This window comes from Mesoplodon bidens (genome assembly GCF_964165515.1).
Source record: "Mesoplodon bidens genome assembly, chromosome: 6".
Classification (NCBI taxonomy): Eukaryota; Metazoa; Chordata; class Mammalia; order Artiodactyla; family Ziphiidae; genus Mesoplodon; species Mesoplodon bidens.
Window position 1 is genome coordinate 65557313 of NC_138162.1, and position 13513 is coordinate 65570825.

General features: G+C 36.5%; 1 protein-coding gene across 7 annotated transcripts in view; it reads left to right on the forward strand.

Annotated features, from left to right (window-relative positions):
* Positions 1-13513, forward strand: part of MPDZ (multiple PDZ domain crumbs cell polarity complex component) — a 163258-nt gene that overhangs the window by 58636 nt on the left and 91109 nt on the right. For all 7 annotated transcript variants that reach the window (XM_081236972.1, XM_081236976.1, XM_081236973.1 and 4 more), the window contains exons 8-10: positions 602-811; positions 3689-3803; positions 4161-4249. In XM_081236972.1, coding sequence (XP_081093098.1) covers positions 602-811; positions 3689-3803; positions 4161-4249 — 414 coding nt within the window. The remainder of the gene's footprint in view (positions 1-601; positions 812-3688; positions 3804-4160; positions 4250-13513) is intronic.

Below are 13513 nucleotides of genomic sequence, written 5' to 3' on the forward strand. Positions count from 1 at the left end.
TGAGTTATATATATTTGTGAAGTGAGTTATACTTCATCTTTCCTTAGTGGTATTTTCTCTTTATTGTATCCCTCAAAAAATTCACAGAAAGACTAGTGCTTTCTTGCATCGAGTGGGTAGAAATCAAATTGAAAAGCTCATATCAACTATTGATTTAAAGAATATTTATGAATTTCATTTACTTATATCACATTTAATGAAGTTAGGATGCTTCAAAAGACAGTTAAGGGCCTCCCTGGTGGCGCAGTGGTTGAGAGTCCGCCTGCCAATGCAGGGGATACGGGTTCGTGCCCCGGTCTGGGAGGATCCCATATGCCGCGGAGCGGCTGGGCCCGTGAGCCATGGCCGCTGGGCCTGCGCATCCGGAGCCTGTGCTCCGCAACGGGAGAGGCCACAACAGTGAGAGGCCCGCATACCGCAAAAAAAAAAAAAAAAAAAAAAGACAGTTAACATTACAACCACATGTTTAATGTACCATGATTGGTAATTCATGTAATAGTTTTTTTTTTGTTATTACTCCCATTCCCTCTAAATGACGGATTTCTCTGATGAAGTAAATAATAACAACAACAATCTGACTAATCAATCCCTTTTTATTCAGCATGGGCGATTATGCAGTGGAGACCACATTCTAAAGATTGGTGACACAGATCTAGCAGGAATGAGCAGTGAGCAAGTAGCCCAGGTCCTCAGACAGTGTGGAAATAGAGTCAAATTGATGATTGCAAGAGGTGCCATGGAAGAACCAACGGTGCCCACCTCTTTGGGCATCACGCTTTCCTCATCCCCATCTTCTACGCCAGAGATGCGGGTAAGGAGATAAAAGCAGTTAATGGGAAAGTCATAGACTGTAGCACTTAGATGACAGTGGTGTATATTTAGAAACTAGACTTATTGGGCTTCCCTGGTGGCGCAGTGGTTGAGAGTCTGCCTGCTAATGCAGGGGACACAGGTTCGAGCCCTGGTCTGGGAGGATCCCACATGCCATGGAGCAACTAGGCCCATGAGTCCCAACTACTGAGCCTGCGCGTCTGGAGCTTGTGCTCCGCAACAAGAGAGGCCGCGATAGTGAGAGGCCTGTGCACCACGATGAAGAGTGGCCCCCGCTTGCCACAACTAGAGAAAGCCCTCGCACAGAAATGAAGACCCAACACAGCAAAAATAAATAAACTAGAAACTAGACTTATTAATGTTAGTGTATCAGTGCTAAAGAATGAAACAAAATTCAAATGTAATGATGTTTCAGCACTAATAATAGTTTATTAAATAGGAATAATGTATAACAGGTGAAAGATAGATTGCTTAAAAATTCTAGATTACTGTTTTTGATTTTTCTCTAAGCAAATTTTTGAGGAAAATGTTTTGAAGTATGAATAAATTTTAAAGAATTATTTGCTACTAATACCTAAAACATTTAATTCTATCTTTTTCTTACTTAGAAGTGTTTCTGTAAGGTGGGCTGTAAGTTCCAGTCATTCCCTTTCAACACCTTGCTTCTTAGTGTCTTTTTGTGGGCAAGGTGGATAAATAAAGCTTACTAAAACCTTTCATTGTTGTTTTCAGGTATGTCATATAATTGTTATCAGATTTGTAATAAGTCGCTATTCTTGACCCAGTTATATAATTTTTTTTAGAGAAAAGTTATGCTTTCAGGGTTGTGACAAAAGCTTTATTCATAGGCAGAGCATTCCATCTTTGTTCTTAACTTGATATGATAAAAGCTAGAATGTTTCAAAATTATTATAATGTGATGGTTATCTCAAATAGTTCAGGTCACAAGACGATAGTGGATTAAATATCAACAAAATAATTTTATCCAGAAATTTCTTAAATATTTAAGAAGAGAATTATGACCAATTTCTATATGAGCTTTATAGCAAATACAAGTTCTACATTCCTTTCTTATAGATCTAAAAACAGTTATTTTCTAAACAGTTGCTACAAATTCATTCTTTTAATAGTCTAACCTCCTCCACAAGCCCTTTAAGACTTTATTAGAACACTTGAAATTTCCATGATTCTGTTGTTTTTAGGATTGAGTTTCGTTGCTATTTTTTGCAGGGAGAAAGAAGTGAAGAAAGAAAGCCTGTTTATGAAAGTATTTAAATGGCATTCTTTTGTGGTAAACAAAACATTTTATTCAGCAATATATAAATGAATGCAATACCAAAAACCACTTGATGTAATTGAAAGCTTAGAAAAATATCTATTCTGTGCATATCATCATTTGTGAAGCTTGTGCCCCTTTTAAAACCATTCGATAGTCAAATTGCCACCCTCTAAAATAGCACTTGCATAAGTCTTATTAAAAATAGAAGACACATTTGTTTCAATTGAAGCAGATTTCATCTTGTCATTTTCTTGTAATTATCTAAACTTTAAACTTTTGCTAAGTTTGCACAGATAATTATGTGCAATGAAAAAAATAAAACTTTACTATAAAATTATATCTCATTTAGGTGACTTATCAGTGAGGTACAGAGTGTGCTTAAAGAAAATCAGAAACCATGACCAGCTCGCCCCAACCTGCACGTCCATTCGAACCAAAGACTTCATTCTTTTGTGATCTTCCTAGGGTTCTGTGGAATCTGCTGACACCACACTAATATATAATGCCAACAACTTACTGATGACTTACTGTGCTAGTTCACTCATGCTTTATTCAGGGAGCCTTGCCCTTCAGTCCAATATATAATAACAAGTCTACATATTAGAGAAGTCTGCTTTCAGGTACCACTCTAGGAATGAAGGAAATCATTTGGAAAGGCATTCTTTCCTTCTAAAAAGCTTTTTGTATTAAAGTTTGAATTTATAAAGCAAATACAAGGACAGTTTTAATTAGCTGTTTGATACATTTCACTGGCTTTCAAAATAATCATCAGTCTATTAATAGTATATCTGGAGGATAGATTCACATTCTTGGTGTTAGAAACAGCTTTCAACTTAAGGTAGTAATAATGGCATGTCTTGAGTGGGCAGTATGGCCCCTACATTCTAGGTGGAATTAACATACTGTGCAGCTTTTAAGAGCAGGGGTTCTGCAACCAGCTTATCTACATTTGAGTTCTGCCTCTACTAGATTGCTGTTTGTCCTTGGAAAAGTTTGTGTTCCTCAGTTTCCCCAGAGAAAAATTGACAGTAATTGTACCTACCTCATAGGCTTATTCTAAGGAGTAAATGAATTGAGACATGACAGGTGTCTGTTATATAGAAACTGCTCAATAATTGTTAGCTGGACTTGTTCTTATTCCTGATAGACAGTTGAGCAGAGTGGTGCTTAGAAAAAATCAGTGGCAAAGCTAGATTTGAACTTGTTGATGTGGATTCAAAGTATGAGTTATTTTAACTGTATTACATCCTAACTTCTTCAAAAATGAAGATGAGCCATCCCTGAAAATAGAATTTGTTAATAAGAAACTGTTTAAGTTTTTACATTTTGCATGCACAGACAATAATATATTTCTCTGATGGGGGTGTTCAGCTTTACTCTTGACATTCCTTTTGAGTAAAAATGTGATGCTCAGTCCAAGTTGTCAAGATTGAAGGAGTAATCTCTACCCTATAATTTTCTAGCTGAGTTCTCTAACACCCAATTACATCATATTATTTATAAAGATTGTGGCTTAAAAAAGATTATCTTGTTTGTTTACATGTTTATTTATGTGTATGTTTATCAATTTTATTTTAGGTTGATGCTTCTACTCAGAAAAGTGAAGAAAATGAGACATTTGATGTAGAACTCACTAAAAATGTCCAAGGATTAGGAATTACCATTGCTGGTTACATTGGAGATAAAAAATTAGGTAGTTTTTAAACATTAATATTCTATTTCTTTCATCTTGACAATTGCCTCTAATATCTTTGTCTTATGAAATATTGAATCAACATAATGTATTTTCAGATTGTCATAAACTGATGGAAATCTTCCTTAGGTATAATTTAGTGCAGGCGACTCTGATATTTTATTTCAGACAGACAAAACCATTGTCTTTTTCTGTAGCGTAAGTTTCTACTAGTGGTTTTCTTTGTGTGGTTAGTTGATTTATATCTGTGCAGAATTAGGATTTTATATTTGGAGAATGGAGAATGGGTATTATTTGAGTGTGCTTTGTAAATAGTAAAGCAACACAAAGCAAAAACAAACCTATTTCTAATCTTAGAACCTTCAGGAATCTTTGTAAAGAGCATTACAAAGAGCAGTGCTGTTGAACATGATGGAAGAATCCAAATTGGAGACCAAATTATAGCAGTAAGTACACATTTAATAACAGCTTTGTTAATTTTCATGGTTGAGAGATGCATTCTCCTAGTTAACGCAGTTTTGAGAACTATAGGTAGCTCTATACTAATTGAAGCTGGCTTTGGTGGTCTGAGCTGTCATCACAATTATTTTGTGGAAGTCAGAGCATTGGATAGAAGCTTTATTGATGCCTTTTCTAAAGGTGGGACACTTTCTTGAATAACTGCTGATACATCTGCTTTCTGGTTTTAATGAGTTTGGTACATTAATAATCATACTTGTATTTTAGCTGCAGATGCTCCAAAACTAAAGACCAGACATTATCACTTTTAGTGTACTTGAATCTGAAATTGGGTTGTGTGCATTTTTTTGCATCAGAATGACACTATTTTTGTTGGCACCATGACCAGGGCTCCTTTTAGCTGTAAGACTATAAAGGAATAAAAGAAATAAAGCCAGATCCTCTTGATTAGATGAAGCTCATAATTGTATCCTAGTAACATTAGTATGTTTTGACCACATAGCTGTTCAAGGTAGTATAAAAAGAATCCACCTTTCAGTTCACTGTTCATTGGAAACTGGACTACCCTAACTACTTCTCAGAACGTGAATCCCAGAGACCCTGCATCAAGGGCTTTCTGGTTAAATAAGTTTAGGAAAAACTGCCTGTGATATCATTTCTTAGGGGTCCACAATGCACATTGAAAAATCAAAAACTGAGAAGTTTCCCAATAAAGAAACTTGTTTAACTCTTTTACTTCAGAGGTTCCTAAACTTTTGTAATCATGTTCTTTCTTCCCTCAATCATATATTAATATTCTTTGCAGTACATTTTGGGGAATGCTGATTTATCTTAATATATATTTGTTTATGTGTAATGAAGTCTCTGTTTTCCCCTTGGGATCTTAATAGTAGTTAAGAGAGAAGAGTCCTTATTCACTGCAGCATTATCCACAAGAGCTAAGATGAGTAGGTGACCCAGAGGTCCATCTGCAGATGAATGGATAAACAAAATGTGGTATATACATACAATAAAATATTATTTAGTCTTACAAAGAAGGAAATTCTGTCACATTCTACAACAAAACCTTGAGAACATTATGCTAAGTGAAATAAGCCAGGCACAAAAAGTCATAGCAACAGAAAGTAGAACAGTTGTTGTGAGGGGCTGGTTAGAGGGGGAAATGGGGAGAAGTTGTTCAATGGGTATAGTTTCAGTTTTGCAAGATGAAAATGTTCTGGAGATGTATCGTATGACAACATGAATATACTTAACACTACTGAACTATATACTTAAAAATGGATAAGACAGTAAATTTTATGTTCTGTGTTTTCTTTCACATTTAACAAAAAGATAGAGATGTCCTTTATCAGACTCTGCTCTTTGCTTCTACATTGCAACTCTGTGACTTTTCTTGACCTTCGTTCTATAAAACTCCTAACTACACCTGTTTACCTCTTGAAATCTGCTCTAAAGACCAAGTTGTGTGTGCTACCTAAGCTGGTCATATCCTGGAAAAGAGCTTTCCTGTTGTATCTCTATTTTAACATACAATGAAAATTAACTACTTTACTTTTTTTATTTTGGAGGAGAACGAGAGGGAGAAAGTGGATATATACATATTCTAAATCCGTATCTGATAAAGAATTAAAAATTGAATATATAGTTAATGTACTTGCCCCCCCCAGGCTATATATTTGAATCCAATAGAAAGCTTTTTTAAAAACCAGCATTCTTGATATATAACTCACAGAACATACAATTTGCCCATTTAAAGTGTATGATTCAGAAGCTTTTAGTATCTTTACATGTGCGTTCATGATCACAATCAATTTTAGAACATTTTCATTACCTTTAAAAGAAACCCATCCCATTAGCAGTTACTCCCTAATTCCTCCATCCTCCCAGCCCTACACAACTACTAATCTACTTCCTATCTCAATAGATTTGCCTGTTTGGGACATTTCATGTAAATGGAATCATTCAATAGGTGGTCCTTTGTGATTTGCTTCTTTTGCTTAGTATAATGTTTTCAAGGTTCATCTATGTTGTAACATGTATCAATTCTTAATTTCTTTTTATAGCTGAATAATATTCGGTTGTATAGACATACTACATTTTATTTATCCATTCATTAGTTGATGGACATTTGAGTTGTTTCCATTTTTTGGCTATTATGGACAATGCCACTGTGAACATTCATGTACAAACTTTTGTGTGGAGGTATGTTTTCATTTCTCCTGGGTGTATACTTAGGAGTGGAAATGCTGGATCATATAACTCCATGTTTAACCATTTAGCAAGAAGCAAGATTCCTTAACCTACAAAATTGGGATAAAGACACTTCCCTTGTATGATTTTTAGGAAAACCAAATGAGTTATTTATTTATTTATTTATTTATTTATTTATTATTTTATTTATTTATTTATTTTTTTTTTTGCGGTACGCGGGCCTCTCACTGTTGTGGCCTCTCCCGTTGCGGAGCACAGGCTCCAGACACGCAGGCTCAGCGGCCATGGCTCACGGGCCCAGCTGCTCCGCGGCATGTGGGATCTTCCCAGACTGGGACACGAACCCGTGTCCCCTGCATCGGCAGGCGGACTCTCAACCACTGTGCCACCAGGGAAGCCCTAAAGGAAATTTTTGACTCAAAAGCGGAAGCACCCTTCTTCTGAAGTATTTTCTTGCTTTCAATAAAATCACTGTCTTTGCTGTCATCAATACTATGATTTTTAGCAACATTCTCTTCCAAGTTGGAAGCACACAAGGACTTTTAAGGAACATCATGCAGTACTTTTGATCATGCATTAATTTTGTGCAAAATACCATCATCTTGTGGGCTTTTGAGATACGGGTAGGAAAGTTCTTCACCCTAGTTCCTTTTCACAACTGCTGTTTTTGATTTTTTTTTCAATATTGTCCTAGCAGCAGCTATTTGGAACTATACTCTGTTTTTATTTTGTAATTGTTGAGGTGGTAAGAAGATTAAGAAATTATTTCTTAATTATTTGAGGATGTATTATTTTGAAACGTTAAACTCTTTTGTTATAAGATTCCTGTTTTACGAATTGTGCTCTGTTGACCCCTGTTGTTTCACTGTAGACATTACGGGGTGGGGAATAGAGACTTTTTTTTCCACATTATATATTGGTATTCTATATAGGAATTATTTAATAAAAGGACTATTTTTTTTAAAGTTGACCAACCTTGTCATTAGATAAAATCATATACTCATTTTTTTAGATTGGTATACAGAGATCCTTGATAAAAGCAGTATAGAATTAACATCTGATTTAAAAAATATATTAAACAAGCATACATTGATAAATAAGGAAAGGTATCAAGTGTTGCCTTTGGTATTCTGTGACTTTGTTAATAGTCCCAAGTTTTGTATGTGTGTATAGGTATAGGCCATGTTGGAGGAGGGCTTGGCCAGCTAGATTGAGTGTGCTAAGGAGCTGGGCTTTTCCATTTGTTCTGACTAGGATTTCTCCCCTTACTAATTGCACCTGTTAATTGCGGTATCTGCACTGCACATTATGAGGATGTTGGATCTCTCCTTGAGATAGCACATAGGCAGTTTACTGTCATTGCACCTAGTTCCACAGCACTTTTGTCCTTGGTACAGTTGGGTCTGAAGCCACCTCTTAACTCTCTTCCTGTGATATTGAGGGATCAGAGATGGCCTGAGCCCTGATTTAGGTTTTGGTGACCTTGTCTTCTTATATGTATGATGGGTGTAATTACGTTGATCAGAAACTGCTCCCATAGGGCTTGGGGTTTTCATGTTTATTAATCACTTCCTCACTTTATTAATAATACTACCAGTTTCTGAGTATCTTTCCAGTACAAAGTGCCATGCGCTGTAATTTTGGGAAAGTGGGTACCATTATTCTCATATTACAGATGAAGATACTGAGAAATTTGAACCGAAGTCTAGGTTTAAAAGTCCGTAATTATTCCATTATAGCAATTTCTTCTGTGCTGGTACCTACCATCTCTGACATTTGTGTAAGGAATGTATTTTTAAATTCAGGTCATCAGGTTTTGAAAAAAAGGGAAAAATGTGGTTTTTTTCCTTTACATAATGAACTTTATTGCTACTAAGTAGACAAAATCATATACATTCGATTTTTCTTAGTGAAACTGCATTTAAAAATTGAGCCATAAATATATTGCAGATGAAAACTTACAGCCTGAGTTCTGTGCATTGTAAGAATTTTTATGGCACCTCAGAGTTGAGATTTTCCTCCTTTTCTTTACTACCCTGAGAGTAAATAACATGTTTATTTCTCTTAGATTAATTTTTGTCTTTGAAGTCTAAAGAATATAAAATTTGAACATGGCTTAAAAAAACCCTTCTCATGGAAACCACTCTTAATAGTTTATGATTTAAAATTTCAGAAAATTTCCATGTATCTGTATTTAAGAGGATCATATTAGTTTATGCCTTTTTATTCTTTATTTTACTTAGAAATATACCTGGGAGGTATAGTCATATCAGCACATATAAATCTACCATAATATACTTAAGTAACCCTTATTCATGGAGAGTTATGTTGCTTATAATTTCTTGCTAATATAAATAACTGTATTACACACCACTTTGGATATCTTTTATGGATCAAGACTTGAAACATTTGACTTTGCTGTAATAGTATTATTTAGGTTTGAATTTTACTTATTTTATTACTCAGCATTGGATCTTGTATGCCACTATTTTCTTATGTTGAATTTTAAATCTCTTAGCTAGAGTGTTTTTTTAGTAAATTTTAAATGAAAGAATGTGTTGGTAGACTTTCTGAACCTATTCTGTCTGATAACCTCTTCTGTTGCCTTTGCACACTTGGATGATTTGGCTGGGGATAACATAGACTTTGCATAAGGAAGACTTAGGGGGGACAATCTTAAACAACCTTGGAAATTTTGTCGTCAACTCTCTTTTAATTTTTTATAGGGAAGGGTCTTCCCTTTTCCCTGGAAGAAATCTTAGGCAAGTGCCATGACTTACATTGTTCTTAGAGAGTAAAATGCCCTATGGCCAATCAAAAATCACCAAATACAACCCCAATTTAGTATTAAAAATTTCCCATCCTAAATAATTAATTTCAGACTGCCTCCCTGGCCTCCCAGAAGCCTGCTATGAACTGATGGCTTACATAGGGATAGAGAATGCACTCTCCAGTATGTCTTCCCTACCTAGCTTTTCTTTTCCTCCCTCACCTTCTCATTGTGCTTTCTGACTCTTACCAGTGTAAAAGGTGAGAGAAGGAAGAGAGGAAAAGACAGTAAGACACTTCATCCTTGACTGACACTGTTGTAAGATGGCTTTGTACTGAGTGAACCTGGAGGATATTCAAAACCGGCTGACATTTGGGGTTCCTTCTTGGATTCCTGAGAGATCCTCGTGGAGATATTTGAACTTTCCATGGCAGATGGTGGATGTTTTCATTTGACTGACTCTTCTTTCCTTTGGCCCTGGTTTCTCAGCATTCTGCTCCATAGATTCTCTCTTTGGGGTACCATTATTCCCTAGGTGTACTCTTGGGTAGGTTTCAAGATGGCTCCAGCCTGGCTGTCTCGTGTGTGTATGTGTGTGTGTGTGGTCCCCTTCTGGTCTGTGCCCAGACAGAGTTAGGCTGTTGAGCAGTTCTCAACATAATAGCAGTTTTCTCTTGCTTCACTTCCAGAGCAGTTAAACAGCCTCTCCCTTAACCTCCTTACAGAGCTAGACACAATCTACTACCTTCTTCCCTACAACACGTGACGCAGCTCTTCTGACTTGTGGTCAAAGGCTAAACATCTAGGTGGAGTGGGGACTTACAGCACTCTTCTCTCTAGAAAAAAACAAAGCAAACCTCCTTTAAATTTTTCCTAATCTCTAACAACCCAGCCCATTTATGCCCTAAATGTGTACAAATTATAATTCTTGACCAGTTAGTTTAAATTTCTGCATGGTGGCCATCTCACAACACAGTATAGGATATAAATAATCATAGCATCTCAAACATAATTTCCATTTTCCCATATGTTAACACTGAATATAAAATTTTGGGTTTGTAATTTCTTTCGCAAAGGATAACCTGCTCACTCTGTTGCCTAGATGCTGATAGATTCTTTTCTTTTGATTTTTGAAATCTAAGAATTTAACCATGATATGTCCAGTGTTAGTTTTTTCCCCTAGTTTTTCATATACCTCTGATTTATAGAGGCAAATTTCTTTATATACTAATCATTTCTTTGATTATTTTTTCCTCAATTATTCTCTTCTCCTTGTATTTCTTTTCACAATTATATTGATTTTCTCGATCAGCCACATTATGTCTTCAGTCTTATTTCCCTGACCATTTTTATCTATTTATTCTTGTCCTCTGAAATATGGGAAAATTGCATATTCCTGTCTTCCATTCCTTGACTTTGTTTTTGCAGTATTTAAAATCCTGTTGACTGCCTTCATTGTAACAGGTTTATTTTTCTTTTTTGGTAGATACTTGTTCCTTCTTTGTACGTATAATCCCTACTTCCATCAATATAATGAGTTATGAATTCCTTTGAAGGGAAGTTTCAGAAAATACCTTTTTTCCTGTTCACTGCAGTGACAGTCTCATTGGAAGATGTTTGTACTGATGCTTCAGGGCACTTGCCTTCTTTTGGACTGTGGTATTTTATTCTTGTGACCTTTAGTTATTCTCAGAGATCTCAGTGAGAACTATGCTTGTACAAAAGGGAGTTGAGATGGATTTTTGTACAAATAATTCAGGAATTGACAAAGCAAGACGGAAGGGGAAAGTTTAAATTTAGTCAGTTTCACTTGTAGATTAATAGCATAGAGAGGAAGCCAAGAAACCACAATGGGGAGCATTGCCTCTCTATAGTAAGAGATTGTTTTCTGTGTGTATTGTGTAACCAGGAGTTAGTTGGGGTTGTGTGCGTATGCATGTGTGTGCATAGTGTGACTTCACTGTACATATTTTATTCTGTGCTGCCCCACGCTCCCAGCTTGGGGTGACCTCTAGCACTTGGTGTAGTTTTTACAATCACTGGTTAGGGTCCACATGTACCATTTGACTTCCTCCTTTTAATGAAGGGCAGTTGTTGGATTTTACTGAAGTTTCATCTTACAGACGAGAGAAACTATTCCCTCAAATGTAGAGATCCAGCTGGCCTGCCTTCAATCTCGTCATGTTCAGACCATTCCTCATAGAAGTTCCTCCAAGTTACTGGTATAGGGACTTGTCTTCTTCCATGGTGTCCAGTTTTGTTACAGTGTTTTCTCTGTTATTATATTTCTACTAGTCTTTCCAAGAGGGAATCAACAAGGTGGTGGTGGGGGGAAAGAGCAGAGTGTTAGACACCTATGTGCAAGTTGCCATTTAGCTCAAAAGTATCATACAAAACTTAAGTAACTTCCAAAGTCCAATTGATCATTTAGATCAGAGGTCTCTAGGTTTCTGATAGAATATCCCCATTGGTAAAAAAATCTGTATCTATCGATCTATAAACTACCCCTTTCTCCTTCCTCTTTTCTCCTCTCTATATATTTATATATGATACATGATTCGTATATGATATATGTTGTTTTATATGTATTATATATATTGTTTTATATACATAGTTAATGTATGTATAATATATGTGTGCATATAAAACAAATGAGATTTAAAATATGTTTAATTAAGAGTTGTATTATATTCTTCAAGAAACCTCTGCAGTAAGGGTACTTCATCTTGGAGATCACTGATCTAGGTCTTTATTGTAGTTCTCATTCACTAAGTAAATATTTGAGTGCCTAATGTGGTCAGCACTGTGCTCAGAAAAGCATGACACTTAATAGCCATTTTATAGCCATTTCACAATTCAAAAGGAGTATCAGTGACTTTGAATTTCAACATTAAATTTATTGTTCCAGTTTTCCAAACTGTTTTTAAATTTTATGTATTTTAAAAAATAAGGTGTTATAATCTGCATTTATTTATTCAAAACTATAATTTGCTGGGCTTCCCTGGTGGCTCAGTGGTTGAGAGTCCACGTGCCGATGCAGGGGACGCGGGTTCGTGCCCCGGTTTGGGAAATTCCCACGTGCCGCGGAGCAGCTGGGCCCGTGAACCATGGCCACTGAGCCTGCACGTCCAGAGCCTGTGCTCCGCAACGGGAGAGGCCACAGCAGTGAGAGGCCTGCGTACCGCAAAAAAAAAAAAAAAAATTTGTATATATATATATATATATATAATTTGCTTTCCAAATAAATCTTTGACGTATGAGCCAGTTTCTCATTTCTCATTTGTGAATATCTACTGTGTGAACAGCACTGTTTTTTTTTTTTTTTTTTTTTTTTTTTGGTGGCCGCACGGCCTCTGGGCTCTTAGTTTCCTGGCCAGGGATCGAATCTGGGCCATTGGCAGTGAGAGCATGGAGTCCTAACCACCGGACCTTGAGAGAATTCCCAGCACTGTGTTTTGATGCCACACAGAGCCTGTCCTCTTGGAGGTTGCAGAAATAAACCAAATAATGACAGAAAACGTAAAATTAAATTTTTGATAAGTGCTGTGAAGGAGAAATGGTAAAGGGGACTTTGACTAAAGTCAGGGGGCATCAAGATAGCTTAATTGTGGAAATAACTATTGAACTGAGATCTAAAGTACTTATGGGAGTTTTCTAAGTAAATAGATAAGAAAGAGCATGGGCTGGAGCAGGCTGTCCAGAGAGTCTAGACTGAGGGAACAGAACTTGCAAACACCTCATGGCTGAAGGGAGCACTGCAGGTCAGAGAAACGGAAATGATCCTCTGGGGTTGGAGTGCAGAGAAATAGGCAGCATCCTGCAGGATGAGGTTGGTGATGGGAGGTGGGGTTGACATGGCCATCCTAAGCCATGTTGAGAATTTGGAGCATTGTCTCAAGGAGTGTTCTGCAAGAGGCCGGGTGGGGTGAGGGGATCATATCTGTAGTTTAGAAAGGTCACAGGGGCACCATCAAGTGTTCTGTCATTTGTGAACTAGAGAAAGGGAAAATATTTTTTGAAGAGGCAAAGAAATAAAAAGGAAGGTAGTTTTGTCATCTTTCTTTTTTTTAAAGCCAGTGTAAGTATGATTTCGGAATTCATCAGCACTCTCAGTAGCCACTTAACCTCACTGTCTTCTTTACCTCTGTATCCTGCCTAGGACTGATTTCCAAACTTGACTGTGCATTAGGATCCCCTAAGAAATATAAAAGAATATTTTAAAAGGTGGAGAATTCTGGCCCCCTCTCTAGACTTGCTGGCTCATAATTTC